This window comes from Mytilus edulis, chromosome 3, assembly GCF_963676685.1.
Source record: "Mytilus edulis chromosome 3, xbMytEdul2.2, whole genome shotgun sequence".
Classification (NCBI taxonomy): Eukaryota; Metazoa; Mollusca; class Bivalvia; order Mytilida; family Mytilidae; genus Mytilus; species Mytilus edulis.
Window position 1 is genome coordinate 92,895,612 of NC_092346.1, and position 22,476 is coordinate 92,918,087.

The 22,476-nt window shown below is 30.5% G+C and overlaps 1 protein-coding gene across 1 annotated transcript; it reads right to left on the reverse strand.

Annotated features, from left to right (window-relative positions):
* Window positions 1-1,086: 1,086 nt before the first annotated feature.
* On the reverse strand, window positions 1,087-20,524 carry LOC139514987 (uncharacterized). Its single transcript, XM_071304553.1, has 11 exons — window positions 20,484-20,524; window positions 18,266-18,321; window positions 17,203-17,383; window positions 14,648-14,953; window positions 11,982-12,045; window positions 11,667-11,737; window positions 10,152-10,208; window positions 9,437-9,469; window positions 7,405-7,449; window positions 4,354-4,374; window positions 1,087-3,233 (listed from the first exon to the last, which is right to left on the reverse strand). The coding sequence occupies exons 2-11, from the start codon at window positions 18,290-18,292 to the stop codon at window positions 1,228-1,230; spliced, it is 2,811 nt and encodes a 936-aa protein (XP_071160654.1). The 5' UTR covers window positions 18,293-18,321; window positions 20,484-20,524; the 3' UTR covers window positions 1,087-1,227.
* Window positions 20,525-22,476: the final 1,952 nt, after the last annotated feature.

Below are 22,476 nucleotides of genomic sequence, written 5' to 3' on the forward strand. Positions count from 1 at the left end.
AATTTGGCATTCAGATGAGCTGATGATGTAATTTCTCTCAAAAGAAGTTATTTTCAGCGAATGCTTATTTCACGGCTGAACTAGATATTAAGATTGTACAAAAATTCATATAGCTTGTATACTCTGGCTTTTATATTTTTCTGCAAATGTTATATTTGTGATCTATATGCTTGAATTTCTTTGAGTACTAAAATAGAAACTGCATGAATGTCAGTATTTTCTGCATTTTATGTAATTTTATATGCTTTAATTTACCTATGAATTGCTATGATTTTCTGTGCTTGATACCAGTATTTATGCTTTGTACGGTGTGCTTTCTGTTTCAATTTGTTTTATGTCTTGTGTTTATCATCAATATGTACGTAAGTAATTAGTTTTCAAATGTACCATGCTTATAATTTGATTCGACAGACGCACGTTTGGTATACATAAGACTCATCAGTGACTCAGATCAAAATAGTAAGAAAGCCAAACAAATACATAGTTGAAGAGCAATGAGGATCCAAAATTCAAATCAGGTGTGCCAAATACACCTTAAGTAATCTATGTCTGGAATATGAATCCTTAGTATTTCGAATACAACGCTCTTCCCAACTAAAATTGGATTATTATATATTATATACCATACTTTGAATACATCTTTTATGCTTTAGGCTGTATGAACTACAAGTTAATCTGTTTTTCTTCACGATGTATACACAGAGAGCTCATAATTATGATCTTGTGATTCAGTTTTAAATTGAAAAAATAACATGGTATTCATTTCTGCTGCCTCGCACGTTTTATTAAATTGATTCAAAGAGACTACGTTGAATTGTATAATCTGTAATTAATGCATGCAATGATCAAGACGCTAACATTGACAACGCATCAAATCTTGACTACTAGTAAATGATTTGAGAATTCAAAAGATTTCGATAATGTTTACTCCTATATCAGTATATTACGTCTATTTGTAAAGGATAAACAAGATATATCACAAAAGAAAACTATACAATCCCTTTATATAAGTAATAAAGGCAATATATCTTTTCGGTAACTCGATATACCTTTAGGCAGTAGATTTCCTTGGGAAGGTGACGATCTAGCTTTGTTTTAAAAGTATATGATCTCAGCAGAAGAGTTCTTTATATTTACATGCTGCATATACTTTATATCGTTTGCAGGAAAATTCCATCTAAAACATATATATCTATTCAAAATCAACATTTATTTATCTACATTGTTTCAATCACCCTTTGTCGGTAGTTGTCCTTCGTGAAATATTTCCACTTCCAACTGAGCTATTTCTATTAGTCTTGGGAGTGGTTTTTTGAATGCTTTACAAATCACTATTCGATCGCCTGTTTCAATATTTGTTATTCTTCCTTTCTGTCGATGTCGTTCGCGATACTGTTTAATGATTACACATTCAAACGTTTCCAAAACTCTTGCAACGTTTTTGTCGTCTACATTCGTTGGAAGCTGTTTAATTCTTACCAGTGTTATAGTTTCCTTTTTCAATTTCAACAACATATCTTGGACTAAGATAAAATCAAGTTTACTACCAAATTTCGCTCTTTGTACAACGTCAGATTTAAGATCCATCTGACCAACCACGTTTAAATGTTTTGCCTCAATTATTCGTCCAAAATTTCTTTCTCCCATATGATAAAGCTTATTTAGCTTAGAATAGTATTCATATGTTCTTGGAATACGGTGGATATGGCTTTCGACTATCTCCTTCCGACCAAAATAAAATTCCAAGTGGCAGGGTGAATGATTTTTTCTATTAAATGTGTTTAGGTATTTGTCAAAGATATTGTCTGGAATATTAGAGAGCATTCCCTCGTAATCCTGTAATACACAATAATGCAATAAGCAGTTATTAAATGGGTCTATATTACAAGAAAACAGCATGTCTTTGGCAACCACACATTTTGTGAACAGTTCAAAACTTGTTCCAACTTTTGAAAATGCACTGCAGAGGTTCAAAAGAATATCACGTTTAACATCCTTCTTGTTAACATAGTGCTGGCAAAAGCTATCTATAAATTCGTAGCAAGAGGGATAACATTTAAGGAGATATTGACAAGGGGACCACGAACTGCCGCCGTTCAGTTCTTTTTCTAGCCTTCGAAATATCAAAGAATTGTCTACCTGAATGCATACATCGTAATCCTGCACTTGCCATTTGAGGGGTCTAATATAATCCTCGATATAACTCCAAGGACAATTTAACAAACAATATTCTTTGTCGATATCTGTGTATGACATCCAAACGGCTTTCGACATTGTTTCGTGATTAAATTCAAATACATTGCTTGCACATTTTAAATAAGTCCTTTCTAAGTCTTTTGCTGCATCTTTTAGCAGGAAAAACTTCAGATCCGAATATGATATATCAATATTATGACAAATTGATTTTAACCTTTCGTCATCATTTTTTAGATCTGTAAGTGTTGTTCTTTCTTTCATCATTATATACACTAGAATTACATATTTGATTTTTTCAAACACTTCCGTGTTGCTACGTAACGTATTGATTTGGGAAATGACAGAATCAGGAGGCGTATTGAAATAACGATGTTCAAGGTGTAACAGTGATCTATTACAAAAGAATTTCTGGCATGCAGAAGGAAAACCTGTAAAAGTATTTTCAGTATCAATAATGTTATCCAATATCCTCCTGTATATGTTCACTGGCATTTCAGGATTTTTTATTACAACTGGATCCTCATAGTTCGATTCATAAGAGTTTTCACAACTTTTTATTTTGAACTTTGTCATATAATTTCCCAATATACCAACTTTGTCTTCTCGGCATAGTGGATCTAATCTTACATGCTGTTTGTCCTCAAATTTATCTAGATATACCTCTTCATTTCCGTAATTTAATGAAGTCGTAATTATAAATTTCAACTTTGCACTTTTACAATAGTCCTTGCATATCTTCAGCAGATCTTTTTGTCCAGGTTTTAAATTAATATCAAGAATATATAAATCAGTTTTATTCGGTCGAATATAATGGATTATATTTTTAATATCACTGGATGAAATCATTAAAGCTGTAAATTTCATGTCTTTGTAATGCTTTGCAATTTCAAGACAAAGACTTGATTTTCCAGACCCTTCAAGTCCGACAATTATCAACGTGTGAAATGAACGCAGTATTTCCAAAGCAATATTTATTGTTGAGGTCTTGAAATACGTGTCATCTTTCATGTGTTTATCTTCCTCCTCTTCAGTTTTACCTTAAAATATATACTATGAAACTAGTAAACAGCTACATGCGGTGACAAAGAAAACATATAGAAACATATAAATGGTGTAATTAAAATGCATTGTACATTGTATCAAACAAATCCATCAATTACACGTTATCTTACGAAGGATCTGATCATGATCTTTTCAAATATGCTCGAGATAAAAACAAAATAAAGCCAAGGAAGAAACGATATTATATTTTTTTTAAATAGAAAATACTCGCTTGGGTGTCAGCTATTCACGAAGTATTATTTTTACTACTATTACTATTAAATAATTAGAAAATTCAGAATTAACAAAATGAAAAAACCAAAGGTTCGGTTATATGAAACAATTTAACGACTGGAAAACAACTGTCATATTTCTGACTTGCAACAAGCTTCCTCTTAAGTAAACGGTGAGGTAAAACCTTGTACTACCAACTTAACTGTTGACTATAGTTTCATCAAATTGACAATAATCAGACATACCTTGTTCACACGACAATAATTGGAGTCCAGTAGCCAAAATGTTGAGTAAATATGAATTATAAATGTATAACACAACGAGATTAAAAGAGAGGCAAAAGATACCGAAGGAACATTCATATTCCTAAGTCAAATAACACTGACAACGCATTGGCTAATAATGAAGACAAAAACGACAGACTAGCAATAGTGCACAAAAAACAACTTAGAAAACTGAGAAAACAGGCCTCATCAACAACTAGGTATGATCTTAAGTGCTCCAGAGGGGTAAGCAGATCCTGTTCCATGTGTGTATTCAATTATAAATAAACAACCAAACCGAATCTAATCGTTAGCTTGCATATAAATTTAACAAAAAACTCAACAAACATTTGTCGTAATTATTTTTTTTTACACACACCAACCCGATAGAGCACATACGTAACAAATATGTGCGAATATTTCAAATTCGATATTTTACGTCCTTTTTAACATAAGTAGCAAACACAATATTTTTTTATTTGAACATCCACAATATTCAGTAAGATTGATCATTGAAACCCATTCAGAAAAAGACTTAAAAAAACATGAACTTTCGATATCATATGATCCCGCTTACAATATTGTCGTAGGTAAATGTATTCAACAAATCTATACTTACTAACTATATTGGCTCGAGAGTCTGAAATAAAACAAAATGTGGAAAGAATAATTATACATGAAATGATATTTATACGTATGGACATCAGGCAATGTAGTGATATAGAAATTAATATACCATGTTTAGTAAAAAAAAAAATTGGTACCGACCAGCTCATAGGTTATACTCACAGGCACTTATATCAACAAGTTTATATATATTTTGTTTAAATTTACTTTTTCACTGTTTTGGTCTTTTGGAAAAGCTTGTTTGTGCTGTATTTAGACCCTTCTGCAACGAAATTTGTTTTACATGCACACGTATAAAAATTGCGGTTTTTATCCAACGAAATCATAGGTTTGAACGTAGTTTTCAATTTAGACTTCTTTATATATATATATATATATATATATATATATATATATATATATATATATATATATATATATAACTCGTCTAAACATCAACCCAACAATGTTAGATCTGTAAATTTGCTTTCGCAAATTTTTGGTTCTTCCCTCGCCGGGATTCGAACCCATGCTACTGTGATATCGTGACACCAAATCGCCTGCACTGCAGCCGTCCCGCTAGACCACACGACCACCTGGGCTCTATATAACAAGTCTAAAAGGGTACAACATCACCAAAACACAATAAAACGAACAATATGTTAGATATTTTGGATAACAGATATCCTTCCTCGGTAATTGCACGATCACAAATGAATCATGTCAATTCAAATTAGGACTATCCAAATCTTGAAATTTATACAATTTAAGCGAACGCTGGAACAATTTTAAAATTTCCAAACACGGGGCAAAGACTATAAAGATATGCCAAAATAAAAATAGTTATTTACGATGTCAACTGGCACAACTCTAAATTCCCAAATGTGGTGTCAGTTGAGATGTGAAATACAGTCCCAATAAACAGTCCTGACCGATCTAAGCTGGTATAATATTTAAAATATGACAACGGTAGAGCAATTGCAACAGAGACTGCGTATTTAAACATCCCCAAAATATAGTAATTTGATGATAAGAAAAATGAGTAATAAATTTTTACTAAGGTTAAGTAATTGAACGTGGCTGCGTATTTACACATCACTGCCAACTGTAATTAAAACTAGTATAATTCACAAATTCCTGAAAAGTGTAATAGTCCAGTACGGAAGCCGGAGTTACTGGACACAAGTGATGGCAGGAAATTAGTGATGGTAGGGAAAATGAGTGACTCTCCTATGTTTTTCATTAATGCCCTTTGGGGAAACAATATGTATATATGTTTAGACGAGTTGTATATATGTATATATATATACAACTCGTCTAAACATCAACCCAACAATGTTAGATCTGTAAATTTTCTTTCGCAAATTTTTTGTTCTTCCGTCGCCGGGATTCGAACCCATGCTACTGAGATATCGTAACACCAATTAATCTAGCGTCGTACTACAGTACATGATATATAAGGCATGGAGATGTTATTTTTACAGATCAGCTAAATCATCTATAGTAAAGGATCCTACAAATTAATGTAAGATACAGTCACAAAAAATAATTATATTTATAAGTACGTCTGAGCCTATGATAACTCTACAACAGATTAATCGTGGCAGGTGTACCATGCGACCATGGCGCAGCAGTTTATCAAAACCGGAGTAAGAAACTTCAGTACTGGACACCAAAGAAGAATAAAAAAAAATGCTATGTAATAAAACACATTCGGTACTAAAGGAGGCCTGCCTATGCCCCAACACAAAACATCCATAAATAAAAATTGAAAAGAAAAAAAAACCACAGACACACTGAATCCGTCCCATTTCTATCCCACTTGATATAAACATTGAATTAGATTGTATACATGTACACAGTTAACAATGACATGAATAGCTCGTCAGGAATAGAAACTATCTGTATCATGTGTATATAGATCTCAATCCAAATTATCTATGCTTACATTATATTGTTGACATCACGAATATATACTGTACATGTAAGTTATAAGATGTGACAAACAACAATATTTATACAAATGAACGAATATTTATAACATCTAAGTGTTCGAACACCATTATCAAACTGACGAATGCATTGGTTCATGTCTGGAAAAGTACTTAATTTAAAATTTTTAAACGTAAATACATTGACCAATCAGTTACCGGAGAAATTTATATAAAGACGGAAAGATACGAAAGGAACAATTATGATTAATCATTAACTGTGAATGTTATATTTCCACTCGGGGTGCCAACAAATAGATAAGAAATAGATCTCTTTATTCTAGAAGGTAAAATAAGCAAGGAAGGTATATTTGTATTGTGGCATTTAAAAGAGATGCGGTAGAACCCAGAGAGACATTAACACTAATAAGGTTTTTGCACTTTTTTACACAACGGACGAAAAACAAATTTGAAGCGGAAAGCTCAATCAAATATTTCTGCTTTATACCTTTACTAGAAAGAAAATTCAATTCAAACCACTGAAAACAAGGTTCCACTTTTCGATGAATTATTGCCAATGTTTATGATTTTAAACAAAAACTGTCGCCGGTAGGGGAGATGCAAATTAATTAGGATATACAGTACAGGTGATTTATACAACACCGAACACAACCGACTCTTTAGCAGAGAAGTATATTAGATCGAAGGCAAGGGTCCTAAATACAACAAATAAACAAATTACTCTGGTAAACAAGTTAAAACGGTCAAATTCGGGTCAACTTGTTTAACATGGGAATGAGAGGCGAAATATATAATAAGGACATTCAAACTCAACACAAAAGCTGTATAGATTTGTATTAAGATCACAAATACATTCTTGAAAGAAATCATCCCTTCAAATATTGCAAAATAATTAAAGTTGCAAAAGCATGAAATTGTTTTCACTTTTTTAAACACATCAAAAAGGTATAAAGTATTAAAAACTAATTTAGACTAACAGCATCCGAATCATAAAAACATGGGGAAAATAAGACAGACAGACAGACAAAAAAAATAATCTAACAAAGTACATATTTTACTTAATAGAGACAGATTTGCATTACATCATGATGTAGTTTAAACTCAGTACTCACATGAACCACCGATGCACATTCGCCATCTTCTGATACAAAATGGTCCTTTAAAAAATAAACTTTAAAATTAGTTATGGAAAACGCTGTAGGAGATTATAATGAAACAGATTTGTCATGTTTGAAATCCCAAATCATGATGAAGATGATGACAATGACTATAATAATAATAATAATAATAATAATAATAATAATAATAATAATAATAATAATAATAATAATAATAATAATAATAATAATAATAATAATAATAATAATAATAATAATAATAATAAATATTTTAAAAAGGGTTACTCAATTAGAACTAGTCTAATTGTCATTGAGGCCTTAAACAAAATACATGCATACAATTAACATTAATACATTCATACGTTAAAATAAAATATATATTACAATATATAGTATTAGTATATACACAATTCAATCATTCAAATATACAAATGTCAATAAATGGCAATATTTGATAAAGTTTTGTTTATTTTTTTTTATTCTTACAACAAAACAAATGATTATAACAATGTTTTTTAATAATTCCTCACTTTTTTTTTATTTTGAGTGGTTAATTATTCCCTACCTTGGTTGAAGAATAATGAAAAGATTTTTTATAAGAATTTGTATTTGGTCTTGGAACAAATATATCATTATTAGAGACAGATCGTAAGTTGTGGTGTTGCACAACATCAATAGTTAGCATTGCTAAGTAATCAGGTGTTAGTCCATTTTTAATATTATACATAAGAATTGATTGTTGGTTTTTTATTCTTTTTTGTAAAAGATAGCCATTTTAAAGATGTAAACATGAAATTAGATGGGATAGAAATAACGCATTCCAGTATAATTCTTGCTACTCTTTTTTTTAAGTTTTATGATTCCTACTGAATCTTTTTGTAATAAATTTTCCCAAACTGAACTACAATAGTCTATATATGGTAGAATATATGCATTATAAAATAGTTGCCTTGTGTGTATATGGCAAATATATATATATTATATAAAAGTGTTATTTTAGATAAGATAATCTTACATATACGATCAACATGATCTTCCCAGCTTAAATTCATCAATGTCAATTCCAAGTAATTTAAAAGAATGGACATCCTCAATACATGCTTTGTTGACGGTAATACATGTATATGATAGTTGTGTAAGTATTTGTTTTGACCCCAATTTCATACACTGAGTTTTTTGTGCATTAATTTTCATACTGTTATTGTTACACCAAGATTGCAATATGCTGTTTATTTTTTCAATGCTTTTATCATGAAAATGCAATGATGAATCATCAGCATATAAATCCATGTTGGATTGTTTAACATGAAGTTGTAAATCATTTATATATATTAAAAAAACAGAGGACCTAAAAAAGAACCTTGAGGCATTCCATATTTTACAAACGATTTATCAGATTTAAAGTTGGCGTATTGGACTTCTTGTTGCCTTTCAGACAAATATGATTTTATCCAATCTATCTTATGTTCTCCGATATGATAAAATTTTAACTTTTAAATTTAGATTTTAACATGATGACGATTTCGATGACGATTTCGATGACGATGATGACGATGAAGATGACGACGACGATGAAGGTGACTATGACGACGACGACACGATCACAACAACGATGAGGATGATAAACAATGAGGATGATGATGACGACGATGATGATGATGATGATGATGATGATGATGATGATGATGATGATGATGATGATGATGATGATGATGATGATGACGATAACGATGATGATGATGACGATGATGATGTGGAGGATGAGGAGGGAAAGGAGGATTACGACGATTACGATAATAATCATGACGATGACGGTTCATGCGTTTTAAATAAGTATTTATGGTGACATGTGAACAGACATCTGATCACTGATCATAAAAAAATGTTAGTGATAAATATAGAAATAAGAGAATACATTAATATATCAAGAATGAAATCGATATTTTTTTACAAAATAGGACAATTTCGGAATATGTGTATTTTTTCAAGATAAGAGCTAAGTCTTGACTGCATAAATGATACCTACCGAATTTAAGAATGATCAATGCAAGTAATGGTGCTGCAAAAAAACAAAACATAGTAATACAGGACTTATATCATTTGTTTTATCAATTAATGCCAGGTATTCACCAATATTTAGCTCAAAGCAATCCAGATGTGTACATCGAACAAATATACATAAATAACTTTAATCGAAATAGTAGAACATATTTTTTTACATTTTTGCAATCGTTTGTAATATTAATTTGTTTTCGCAAAACTAAGAACACGTTGTCATGGGGTTCATAGGAAATACGTACGAATGAAATGGCTTCCTTGTGTTTTTCTGGATTTACCTTAATTTAAAATGATAAAATCTAAGCAACAGAAAAGCTAAATATCTTTGAAATCTAGGAGCTATATGCCTTGCAACTCAAGATAATAGCCTTATCGACATATCATGCATATGGTCAACTGTTAGAAATATGAACAATACAAGCATGTGTTTTTGGTATTCTCATGCTAAATTGATGCTACTATAACGTTGCAATATTAACAATAAAAAATGTAATCCATGAAATTTTTCATTTTGGCTCACAGGTAACAAAAAGGCGTAATGTCCAATTTATTTAATTTTCTATTTTACACATTTATTAAATAATTAAATATATTCTCCCTGTCAAAAGTAGTTTAGATACAGTCAATTGATCCAAAATGCTGGCGGCTAGCAGAACATAACTGAAATAAACTTGTAAACTTACCAAATACGACTAAGCATACCACTACTACTGCAGCAACCCAACCAGATTCTTTAGAATCTGTAAGTTAATTCTCTCATTGAAATAAATAGGCTTACCAATGTATATGCATTGATATGTTGGTACAAAATTATATTTATATACTTTATAAACATGACACTTTCGAAAGTAAAAGACCGTTTGAATGCTATACATTATAAAAGTAAAAGAAAATGGATGTCTCTTTTTTATTGAATACATGTACAACTGCATTACATTGACTGACAACATATTTTATTTCTGTTTGATCTAGTGACTTCCTTAACCTTCATAATATACGAAAATGCCTGTACCAAGTCAGGAATATTACAGTTAGCAATTCGTTTGATGTGTTTTTTCTTTTGATTTTGCCATTTCATAAGGGACTTTCCGTTTTGAATTCTCCTCGGAGTTCAGTATTGTTGTGATTTTACTTTTTATCACATATAACCTATTCAGAACGAGCGATATTTACTATAAAAGAGAATTATGCTTATACATAAACAGTTTGATTTGTCGTTTTGCGTACAACCTACTGAATGTATTTAAATAGCAAAAATAAATCAATTCGTTCATTTCTTCGAATAATATTTTCAAGTTTTCAGGAGGATTCTAATGAAACCTTTATGCATTTTGAGGTTCAACAAATACTATCTTATTTGTCTACTATAGGGTTTTGATGTTTAAAGAACCAAATGCACTGGACTTTAAATATTCTTCTAGAATATGCCAGCAGCTATGCATTGGTTTTACTTTTTTGTCGCAATTGAAAACTGTTTTTTATGCATATTTTCATAACTAATGATACATTTCTGCTTCTTGACTTTATATTCTAGTCCTTCGTAGTGTTTAATTGTGATGTATAAATAAATATTTTGTGTTAACTGGTTGTTTTCAAGCTAGGTATCCTGATATCTTTATTTGCCGTTTTTTATTTCATTGTTCTTTAGTATATTATTCCCTGATTGCATGTCTACATATAATGTAATATTAAAACTAAAATGTAATGAAATTTTATATATTAACTATGAAGCGCGAATTTTTATGTTTTTTGTGTTTGCACCATTAATCGTATTTTATATCAGCGTCTAAGTAATATCACTTTCAATATAAATATTGAACGACATTTCTAAAAGGCTAAAAAGTTATATGACAAAAATACATAACTCCGAAGATAGTTCAAAACAGAAAATCACTTATCAAATCGTAAAAAAAAGGTTCTAACACATCAAACATATGGATAACAACTGCCATATTCCACACTTGGTATAGGCATTTTCTTATGAAGAAAAAGCGAGTGTGCTTAATGCGAATGACTAATAGATACACCCCCTTTCAGGATGATCGCATGTTATTATGAGAACTGCCTTTTTTGCTAAAACAAATAATTTCTAGTATGGTATGTTTGGAGCATACACTTATCATGGGCTTATGATCATACGATATATAGCCGTTTTAATTCATGATGTTACAGTACTGAATGTATAACCCTTGTCTTACCTGAAACAGAGTTGAGTTTGATAGAGGAGAGAGAGGAACTATAATCCGTTGCTGGTGTTGTCAGAGGTGGTCTTTAAAAAATAACACAAATATAGTTAAATATAACATTTTGTCATTGTCAATATTTTCAAATTAGTCTTAAATTTTAAAGTGAAAAGAAAACGAAAACCTGCAGCAATTCTATACCTTAATAACATTTGAATGTAGTCTTTTTAATGTGATATTTGTTTTTAAAAAAATGTTCAATACGGAAAATTAATCGTTGTACTAATATATATATATAATACTGTTTTTTTTTAATACTAGTATACTTACTTGTCTGAGATAAGGCATGTGCCTGTAAAACTAATCGCTTTGTATGATTCTACACATTCATATTCTACAAATTATAAAAATAAAATCACACAAAAGAAAAGAAAAGAGGTTAAACTTAGACACTAGTATTTCAAAATAAAATTAACAAATAATTGTTAAATGTGAACTGCAGTTTCATTACTCCTGTAAATTAATTGTGTTTCGTCAGAAATGTTGTTTGCTGTTTGTATATCATTGATATATTCTTTTTCTGTAAACTGTATTCCTGCTTTTTATACAATGCTGAATTTTGACACAATAACGTTCTTCAAACACGTTGAATAAACACCGTGGTAAAAGATATGTTAACTAATCGTCAACGTCATGATTTGTTAAAGCTTTCTTACTCTCTCGTTTTTATATTCATGAATGAGCTTCCCAAGGTCCGATTAAGTAAAAATCGTCATGAACCATGACGAAAAAAATAAGCATTCTAAGGAACAATGCACGAATGTGAAATAAAGGTCGGTAAAACATGAAATTATAAACACACGACGATAAGATTTTTTAAAATCAAAGTTTCTTAATCAAAAGTAAGCTAAGCGTGGTTAAATTTTTTTTAAGAAAGGGCCAAACCGTGGGAGAATCACAATGAATTCAAGCCCTCATGATTTAATTCTTAATTAGTTGTCATACAGGGGTTTTTCTACCCAAGTTATGATTGTTATCACTGCATTTGTATTGGCCCAATGATCAGTTTTTAATATTTGTTCAACTCTATTGTTCATTTTGGCATTCAATTATCTTGATTCCAGGGGCCTCCTTTCTAGTGCCAGAGTGTTGACAAAATATGCGACACGCGTATGTACCATACTTTTAGTCTGTCGTCTTTGATAAGTATTACCACTTTAAAAAGTAACAAAAATGGCTTAATTTAATCTTCTTTTTTAAGAGAGAGAGGTTTTGACTTATGCAAGTTTAAAAACCTGAAACTTCTTATGTCAACATTTGATGAGCAATTACATACATAAAATATTTCTGAGCGGACATAACATGTTTTTACAATGAGATCTCTATATTTCTATACAGCCGGGATATCATTGAATGTTTAATAAACACTTCAGCCGTAATATGCAATGGCGTAAATAATTACTTATGCAATAGTCTAGCGATCAAATGCAAGTACTACTAAATAGTGCAAAACTGCACTTCAAACACTGATCATACATATACTACTTATGTTCATGTCATTACTTGTTCAACACTGTTCAATACTGATGCAAGATATGTACTGTTTTAACTTCCTCCATATCGTTGCACACAACTTTAGACTTATTAACCTACTTTTGAACTTTATATATAATTTTTACCCCACCAGAAATACCGATAAATATAGATTATTACATTGATACCAGTGTTTATCGGATTTATCCAATCGAGATAGTTAAATTATCAATTTTAAAGTCCAAGCCTCGGCGAAGACTTTAAGATTTAAATATAATTTAACTATTGAGATAGTGTTACTATGTATACATCTGTTTCTCTAATGTTTATAAGATAAATTTTCTTTTTTTTTAAACTAAAATCCACTTTGAGTGCCTTCCCTTTCAACAAAGTTGTCAATTTCATTAACACCTGTTAGAACCTTTTGATCATTTCAGGTAGCTGAGAAAGGTTAAGACCCTTTCTCTCAGCCAATCATCTTCTGAGATCACCAGCCACCACACGCAGATTTTTTTTTTAAATATATCCTAATGGGTTCAGAAAGGATATATTTTAATAGAATTAGAGAAATGTATATACTTTTATGTCTGGTCATTTTTATATGAATATAATCGGTGTATAACTAACATTACCGTTTGAATTATATAACGTATTATAAGGGGAAAAGAATAGGAAATAATTGCCAATTGAGGTAGCAGGTATAAAAATAGGTTATCACACGAATAGTATGTAATTTTGCATGCAACTAGAAGATGCGGAATTCCATATGAATATCGATTAACAGCTGTATTAAGTTTATACGTTTGGATATATAGCAAATTGAATATTCCGTAGAAAGGAGAAAAACATACAAGGATGCACGTCAATATCCGGAAACATTATTTCACATAAAACTGCATTTTCTAGAAAGAAAAAAACCTGTCCTACGCATTATCTGTAATAGTGATATAATATTTCCTCTAAAAAAGATGTGGTATTGTAACTATGATTTCTGTTTTGTTCATAAAAAAATGTGTAGGGATTCACCAAAACACTGTGTTGTATACATCATTCAAGTGTATCTAATGCACAGTACTTTTTTCAACGTTACGCTTTCACACTGTAGAAAAAATCGACTACTTAAACAAACGAAAAACCCGAATTCGTTGACCCGCTTAACATTTTGAGTAAACAAAATGGAAATTTCAGCAGCAATTACGTACCATTTATAACGACAATTCGTAGTTAACAAATTTAGAAATTAGAAGAGCGGGAAATTATGCACATATTCTATTCAAGAGTAGTACGAATTAGCATAATTTAACTTATGGCACCTTTCACATATTCTATTCTTTAAATATCTTGATTATAATACTTTTTAGTAATCAAGTAGCAATTACTTGTTGCTATTATTTATAATAATGAAAATTACAAACTGTTATCATGAAAAATGCAAACATATAGAAAAGTATGTGGCTCTTTACCTGGGTTAATTCGATGGAATTTATTGCTACAGATTTTTTTGAAACAGGAACAATCTTCCTCCGATGGTATACAGGAAAAGTTATTCTTCGGCGACTGTACAAAGGCGTAACCATTAGTATAGTCACATCGACAAGTTCTGTCTAGACCACCAGTCCTGTTATCACAAAGAACCTGTCCTTCCTCTGTGCAATAATTTTTGAGGTACCAACAGTCTACAGTGCGATTCGATACGATATGGAATGGTTGGTATCGATCTTTACTACAAGGTCCGAAATGCAATCCTCCTTGTATCGTCGGTCGGTTGCCTACAGTAGATAATGAGAGGCTATTCATCAGTTTTAATAACAAATATAGTAAAACATTTAGTTTTCATGGTGTTACAAAATGTTTGATAATTTTATATGTGTTATACTCTTTCATCTTAATAAACCGTATTTTATTATTTAAAAAAAAAAAATTTGAAGTAATGATTTACATTTCCACATTAATACCCCATAAATTCGTATATGTAAAATCATAAAAACGTGTAGGTTTTTCATATATGTTTGTTTGGTTGTGCGATGAGGAATTTTTTGTGGCTGTTTAGTTCTCAATTATTCCCCGCCTGATGATAAAATAAAAGAAATTCAAAATATTTTTTTTAGTTTCTTTTGGTTAGGAAAACCAGACAAGATTAAAAGAAAAGCTATGATAGGGTTATTTGAAAATGGGGGGTTGAAAATGCCAGATATAAGATCTTTTTGTTATTCATTAAAGATGACATGGATAAATCAACATTTAGACCCCTTGAATATATCCCCATGGAAAACATTGTTAATAGATCAATATAACAGATTAGGAGCAGACAACATATGGTTGATGACCCCTGATGGTATCCAAAAGATTTCTTCAAATTTTAATAATTTCTGGAAAGATATTTTACTAAACTTGAATATCCTAAACACTGTCACTAATGGCACTGCTTAAGGGATCATGAAACAATCCATATGGCTAAACATGAGTTTGAAAATTAATAATAAAACTGTCTTTTATCAGAGTTGGGTTGAATCATGAGTTTTCTTTGTAGGTGATTTACTTGATGAAAACAGTATTTTTTTTACCTTAAAAGAATTCTGCGAAAAATATAATCTAAATATTAATTTCTTCGAATACCATTCTTTGCTTCATATGATACCAAAAGACTGGAAAAATCTAATAACTACTTCAGAGAAAATTACGCACATATCTAACGATAAATTTGAATTATTAAAAAACAATAAAAAGTCATGTCAGTTCTTTTATAAATTATTCTTGTCAATGTATATAGAACGTCCTACAAAACAAGAAAACACAATGTGTAAGGAACTAGGCACTCATATAGAAAATTATGATTTCATTTATAGTTAACCCTTTTGTTGCACTAAAAACAACAAATTCAGTATGTTCCAGTTTAAGATTTAATAGAACTCTCGCTACAAATGCATAAGGGCAGAAATATGGGTTAAAATAAACTAACGTATGTAGTTTCTGTAATGAAACTAAAGTAACTATAAGTCACCTTTTCTGTGAATGTACCCTAGTTAGAAATTTGTGGTTAGAAATTGCAGCACTTTTTCTAGTTGAAAGTAATTTAACTTTAATACTTAATGTGGAAACTATTGTTCTTGGGTCAGAGTCTTGGGATGTTTCCCTAAACTTACTCACTATTCTGGTTAAATATTACATTTATACATGTCGCTTTAATACTTCATTACCGACTATAACAGGCGTCATAGCTATGATTAAAACTTCCTACCGAATAGAAAAAATATCTACCTTCTTTCACAGATCCCCTAAGGCAAGAGAGAAATTTGATAGTAAATGGGAATTGATTAAAAACTTAGTTCACATGTGAGGAGAGATCTTTCTATTTTGTACTTACTTAAGGCTTTATAATAGTTCATGTAGAATTAATAATATGTTGATGCACATCACAACTGGACAGTGATTTGTGTCCAACTTTAAAGTACTATCTATGTTTATTGATATTGTTATATATATATATTGATATACTAGTTTTTGTTTGATTGTATTTGAATTATCTCCCCTTGACTTAGGTTGACATTTATTATGTGATTCTGTCCAACATGTTATCTGTTAATGATCTCTGGTGGCCTCTCCTGGTACCTCTCATGTTCAACATCATTGTATAGGCAGTGATGCATGTGGCTAGAGGAGAAGGCTGATGCCATCTTTAACCTTATCAGCATATTCAGGTATTCTAATCCAGAGTGATAAAGGATGTGTATGATCGAGTAGAAAATTTAGAACAATTAGCATAACTAACTTTTTGATTTTAGACTGTTATTGAAAAATTTAATATCAATACATGTATTATGAATTAACTATATAATTATGTATCACAATACTTGGAGTATTTTCAGATGAAATAAAAATAAATTACAAAAAAAAATTATTCCCCATATGATTTGTTCCGAATTGGAATTTTCTATCATTGTTTCTCATGACATCACGTTACTTACTTGAAAGAATTAAATTTACAACATTTTTTACAGGTCATGCTTATACTAATTACCTATTCTTATTAGTATTGGTTTTCGAACACATTTCATTTCATATTGATTGCTGAAGATATCCCAAGCACATTGGAATATTGGGTTTGATGCATTGCATTGTACCTTTTCCCTCTCCCAGAACTGTAATTTTGAACAGTCAAAGTGAATGCTGATGTTCGATTCTGCGAATACAGCTGATATCTACAATAAAACAGTTTCCATCTGAACAAAATGAATGCAAAACATTTGTATTGGATATGAGATAAGTCAACGTTTTGTATTAAATACTAACTAGGTTTAGTTAATTAATGTGTAATGTTAAAGAAATCAAATTATCCTGAGATAATTCCTCAGTGTCTTCATGAAACATGTAAGTTATGAGAAAGAGAGATAACTAATTTTCGTTTTGAAACTTGTCATTGTGTTTGTTCTAACACGAGAAATACGACGGGGTGCATTATATGGCATAAGATCTGCTTGCACTTCTGGAGCACATGAGACCTACCCTACTTTATGGTGAGGTTCGTGTTGCTAAGCATGCTAAGTCTTTAGTTTTCTATGATATGTTTTGTGTCCTTATGTGCCTCTGGTATTTTTCGCCCATCTTTTACAATATTAACATAAGCTCGTTAAATACGTATGTATACTATCATTGTTGCTAAATTAGATAATGATTTGGACCTAATGTCTATAATCATTAATATTCAAATAAATGTAAGTTATAAGATACTAACATCGACACTACATTCTATTGCAATAGTTAGAGACAGATTATTATTCTTAAGAAAAATTCCAAAATGAATCAACCCAGAGAAGCGGCTTATTCCGTACGTTCGTAGCTTATCTTACTTTAGTCCTTGTCGACACAAACAAATCAGAATGTATATTTACATGCTGAGTTATAAAGTAGATCGAGTTGAAGGACTTTTGCGTGCGGTAAATTACAAAATAATCTCTCCTGAATTTCATAAAAAATGTTATCAGTCAACGCTTTTACGAACCAATAAAACTATTAAAAAAAATGTTCATAATAATTTTTGTCAGGTATGTTACTTATAACTTTTCTAATCGATAATAACTTACAAACGTAAGGATAAGAATTCTTTGCATGATCTTGTGTAAACCATTGAATGATGATCCTGTAATAAAAATAACAATTAATATATCAGTTACAAAAAAAAATGTCTCAGATATGAAAGAGGTCGAAACACTTAACGAGCATCATGTGTATCTCAATTTAAAAAACAACGGTGCTGCTATGCCCTTCAACAGAACAAAACAGAACAGAGCCCTATGCCCAATTGAAAAACTGCTACTGCCTGAGTATTTTTACAATCACTATAATGTTTTGGCATACTGGTCTGTTTTTTTCTTGAGTTTAACCATCATCCAATTTATTGTCCTTTAAGGGCATACGATACAGTTACAGGGGAGGGTAATGACTTTACTAACGTAAAATGTTATTTTCGCGACGTCAAACTGTGACATATCGGGAAAAGATGCATTTTTCGACTGATTTTTATCATTCAAACTGATTTAATTTGAAAACGAGTGCATGGACCCCTATTTTTCAAAACGAAGTTTGTTTTATTTTGCAGGGAGATTATGTGGACCAAATTTTATAAGACTGTGCAATTTTTTTTAATTTTGATAAATCTACAGCAAAAACTGACGTTTTTTTCTCCATGCATGACCATTTAATAAATATGAGTTATTTCTGAATAAAAAATGCATAAATGTTTAGGATACTTATAAAATACAGAAATTACAAATTATTTAACAAAAACCAAATTGTGTTTATCTTTTAAAACAAAACCAAAATATGTCTTTCTTTCGAAAGGGAAAATACGGTCACAAATCCGAATTTTGAGCAAATAAACAAAATTTCGACCTCATTTCACTAAAAAAGTAGCACATGAAGGGGTTTTTTTTACATATTTGATTTAATCAGGCAAAAAATAGCCTTTATGGAGAGTTTCATCAAACTTTAAATACGGGATCAAAACTGTATCGTATGTACTTATAAACATGTCGCTTTTAAGTTTCTTACTAGCTTATGAGTTTGTCTTCAACTTCTTGTATATACATAAAACAATAATTTGCCGTTAAAATGCCCGTCTTTTGAGAACCATATCATAAGTTTGAAGCATCAGTATTTAAAGAGTAAAGCCCCGAATATAAGAAGTCAATTGTTTCATGATAATAAACGATCCAAGTTGATGAAAAAACACACAAGAAAGTTTCATGCTATTTTTATATTTCTCGATCGGTGTGAAGAAAACAGTTCTCGGCAAATGATTGGTCGCAATTCTATTATGTCGTCCTTTCTTGGTTTCTTCTGAATTTCCTATTAAGAAGTCATGTCTGATGACGTCACATATAAGAATACAGCTTTCTGTTAATATTTGAACGTAAGGATAAACCTGTTAAGAAATCAACTTAAATCATTAGAGAAACAGATTCACCCCTTTATCTCGTGTATCAGATATTTCTTCATGCTATGAATTGTCAGTAATGGTCTCTGATACATATAATTTAGAATTGAAACTGGAATGATGCAGTGGATTTGATGCCCTTATGAGAAATGACAGGACTGGTGTTGATCTAGTTTGAAGTAATCGCGTATCTTTTTTTAAGGGAAAATATTGCTTTTGAAAACATTTTGTAGTAATATTTTAAATATTGTAAACAAACATTTACTTCGTCATGTTACGATATTTTCAAATTTGAAATTTATAAATAATCAAAGTCGGACGTGTTAATAGTTCTATATCTTACCCATAAATATTGCTAATTTAAAGTACTGAAAATCACTTATAACATGTGCTTTTTATTATCAATGAAATAAACAAAAAGACAAATTCCATTGTATTCCATCAATAGAATATTGACTGAGTATACAAAATAATGCAAATTTGGATAACTTCCTTTAACAATCATGAAAAAATTGTATTAGGAACAATATTATTTTCATAACACAATATTTTTCATCCTCTTTGCAAGCTGTTTTGTCGCCAGAAATCAATATTAACAAATAGTAAGCAAAGTTAAATAGTTAATTCATATAACAGAATTAACTGTTAATACTAATATCTGAATCAAAAGTATAAAACGATAAATAACAAATAAGAAATTGTTGAAGTAATCAATGATGAGGACTTTCCATTTTTTCTAATGTTTAAAAATTCATGACCTTCAAATTAATCGACCTGTTTTGTTTAAGTTATTCTACTTGTACTATCAATAAAGATATAAAGTATATACAACTAATTGCTTAATATATGTAACACGAAATACTTACATTTAACCAAAGCTTTCTTGACCTATTTCTTTTTTAAAAGCGAACAAGGAAGTAGTATAAATAACATGATTAAGGGGTGTTAAAACAAGTATGTTGGGACTAGATGTGGGACATAAATTGTGAGACGAAAGGATTATGTTTATGAGAGAGAAAAAAAGTTTTTAAAAATCTGTACAAGCCGTTTTGATTTTTTCTTGCAGAATAGTTGTAAAATTTATCCAATTCAAAAAATATACAAAGCACTTAACATCCCAATAAGACTATGTAAAAGATGCATTCAATTTACATCTATTATTAAACAAACATGATTAACGATGACTTTATTGTAATTTAAACTCACTATTTAATAAAGCCATATTTCCCCTTATAAACAATACCCGATAGCTTCAAACTTAATTTCTTTTTATCTTTAAGGTAGCCATGGTAGCACATACAAAGATGTTTTTAATTCCCATCTCAAACCTTTAAAATGCTGTAACTTTCTTAAGACTGCATATAAATTAATAAAGAGGTATATATAGAAAGATAAAAGATTAATTTTTGAAATGAATGCAATATTTTTATTATGCAATCATTATGTATTCAATTATTATGCAAAGTCTTGGTCAGTTGACTTGAATGAATTTAGCAACTACACAAGAAATTTTAACGTTATCTTAATCAACACAGCAGGAGCTACAAAAGGTTGTCTTAAAATATCCCTATCGTATTCCATTCTCTCATGAATCTGTAATTAGTGTCAACATCCTTACCAAATAAAAGTAGCTAATTCTTGATTAGGTATCAGATTTGATTAATACATTCTATCCGAAATCTGAGACATTCTTTTGTAGATAATGGCTCTAGGAACAACATATAATAAAATCAACCCTCTCATGGTATCAATGAAGAAGCTAATGTCAATCGAAAGTGGAAATTTCTTGTAAAATTTTGTAGACACAATTAACATTATAATTCATTACTTAATTGTTGTATAATACAAACACTGCATTAATTTGAAAGAGCAATCTGTTACCTATCCATAAATACCACTTTTATAAATTTTCAAGCATTTTAAAGAAAGTTACAGCATTTTAAAACTAGGGAATTTGAGGTATAAAATCTTTGTATTGTGCTACCTTAAAGGCAACAAATCCATTTCAGCAACATTTCTATTGCAAATGTATATACGAGACCATTGCCTTTCAATAATGAAGATTCAAACCAATTTCTCCCAACAGTCCTGTGACGGGGACGTTGGCATCGCAAACAATGAACACAAGGAAATTGTTAGATTTAACACTTCATAGTGAATTACCCAGTGGAGAATCAAACGAACTTTGAATTGAACGTTATCTGAATTGAGATCTGAATAAACATAAAATGGTTGGGCAATTTAGAGACTACCTTGTATAACAATCACACGGTTACTAACACTTTGTCGAAGCCTGTGGTTGTGGACATTTCATCCTCTTTTCGTGACAGACATGATGCTGTATCAACAGATAAAGCAGTCACAAGTGAAACAGGAGCTATTTACCATTCTTTAAATCTTGACTTAATCCGATATGTCAGAAGAGATCTTGTCTCTGCTTTGTGCAGATCTGTCATATTCATTATTTTTCCTTTTTGACCCTGTTGTTGTTTTTCTTCGACTACAGCGTGTATGTTGTCCTTTGGTATCTTCCCTCTCGATTTATTACTTCTCTTGTCTCACATGTAAGGAACATGTAATTCAAATCAAATCTGCACTTCCTACACTACTGCATAATTATTCAGGGAAACGATGAAAAGTCTTTATTTTCCGGCTACCAACACTTCACATCAGAATTATAAAGCTAGTCTAGTTGTTTCGTCAAACGTCTTTCTACGACTCCTGCTAATCATATTTCTGTCGTTAAATGTGGTCACAAAATGACAGGACTACAGTTTCCAATAACATATGTATTGTTGTCAATAAGATGAAATTCAAAAGATATTCGTTTAAACTTAAAAATCAATCAGAAGCATATTT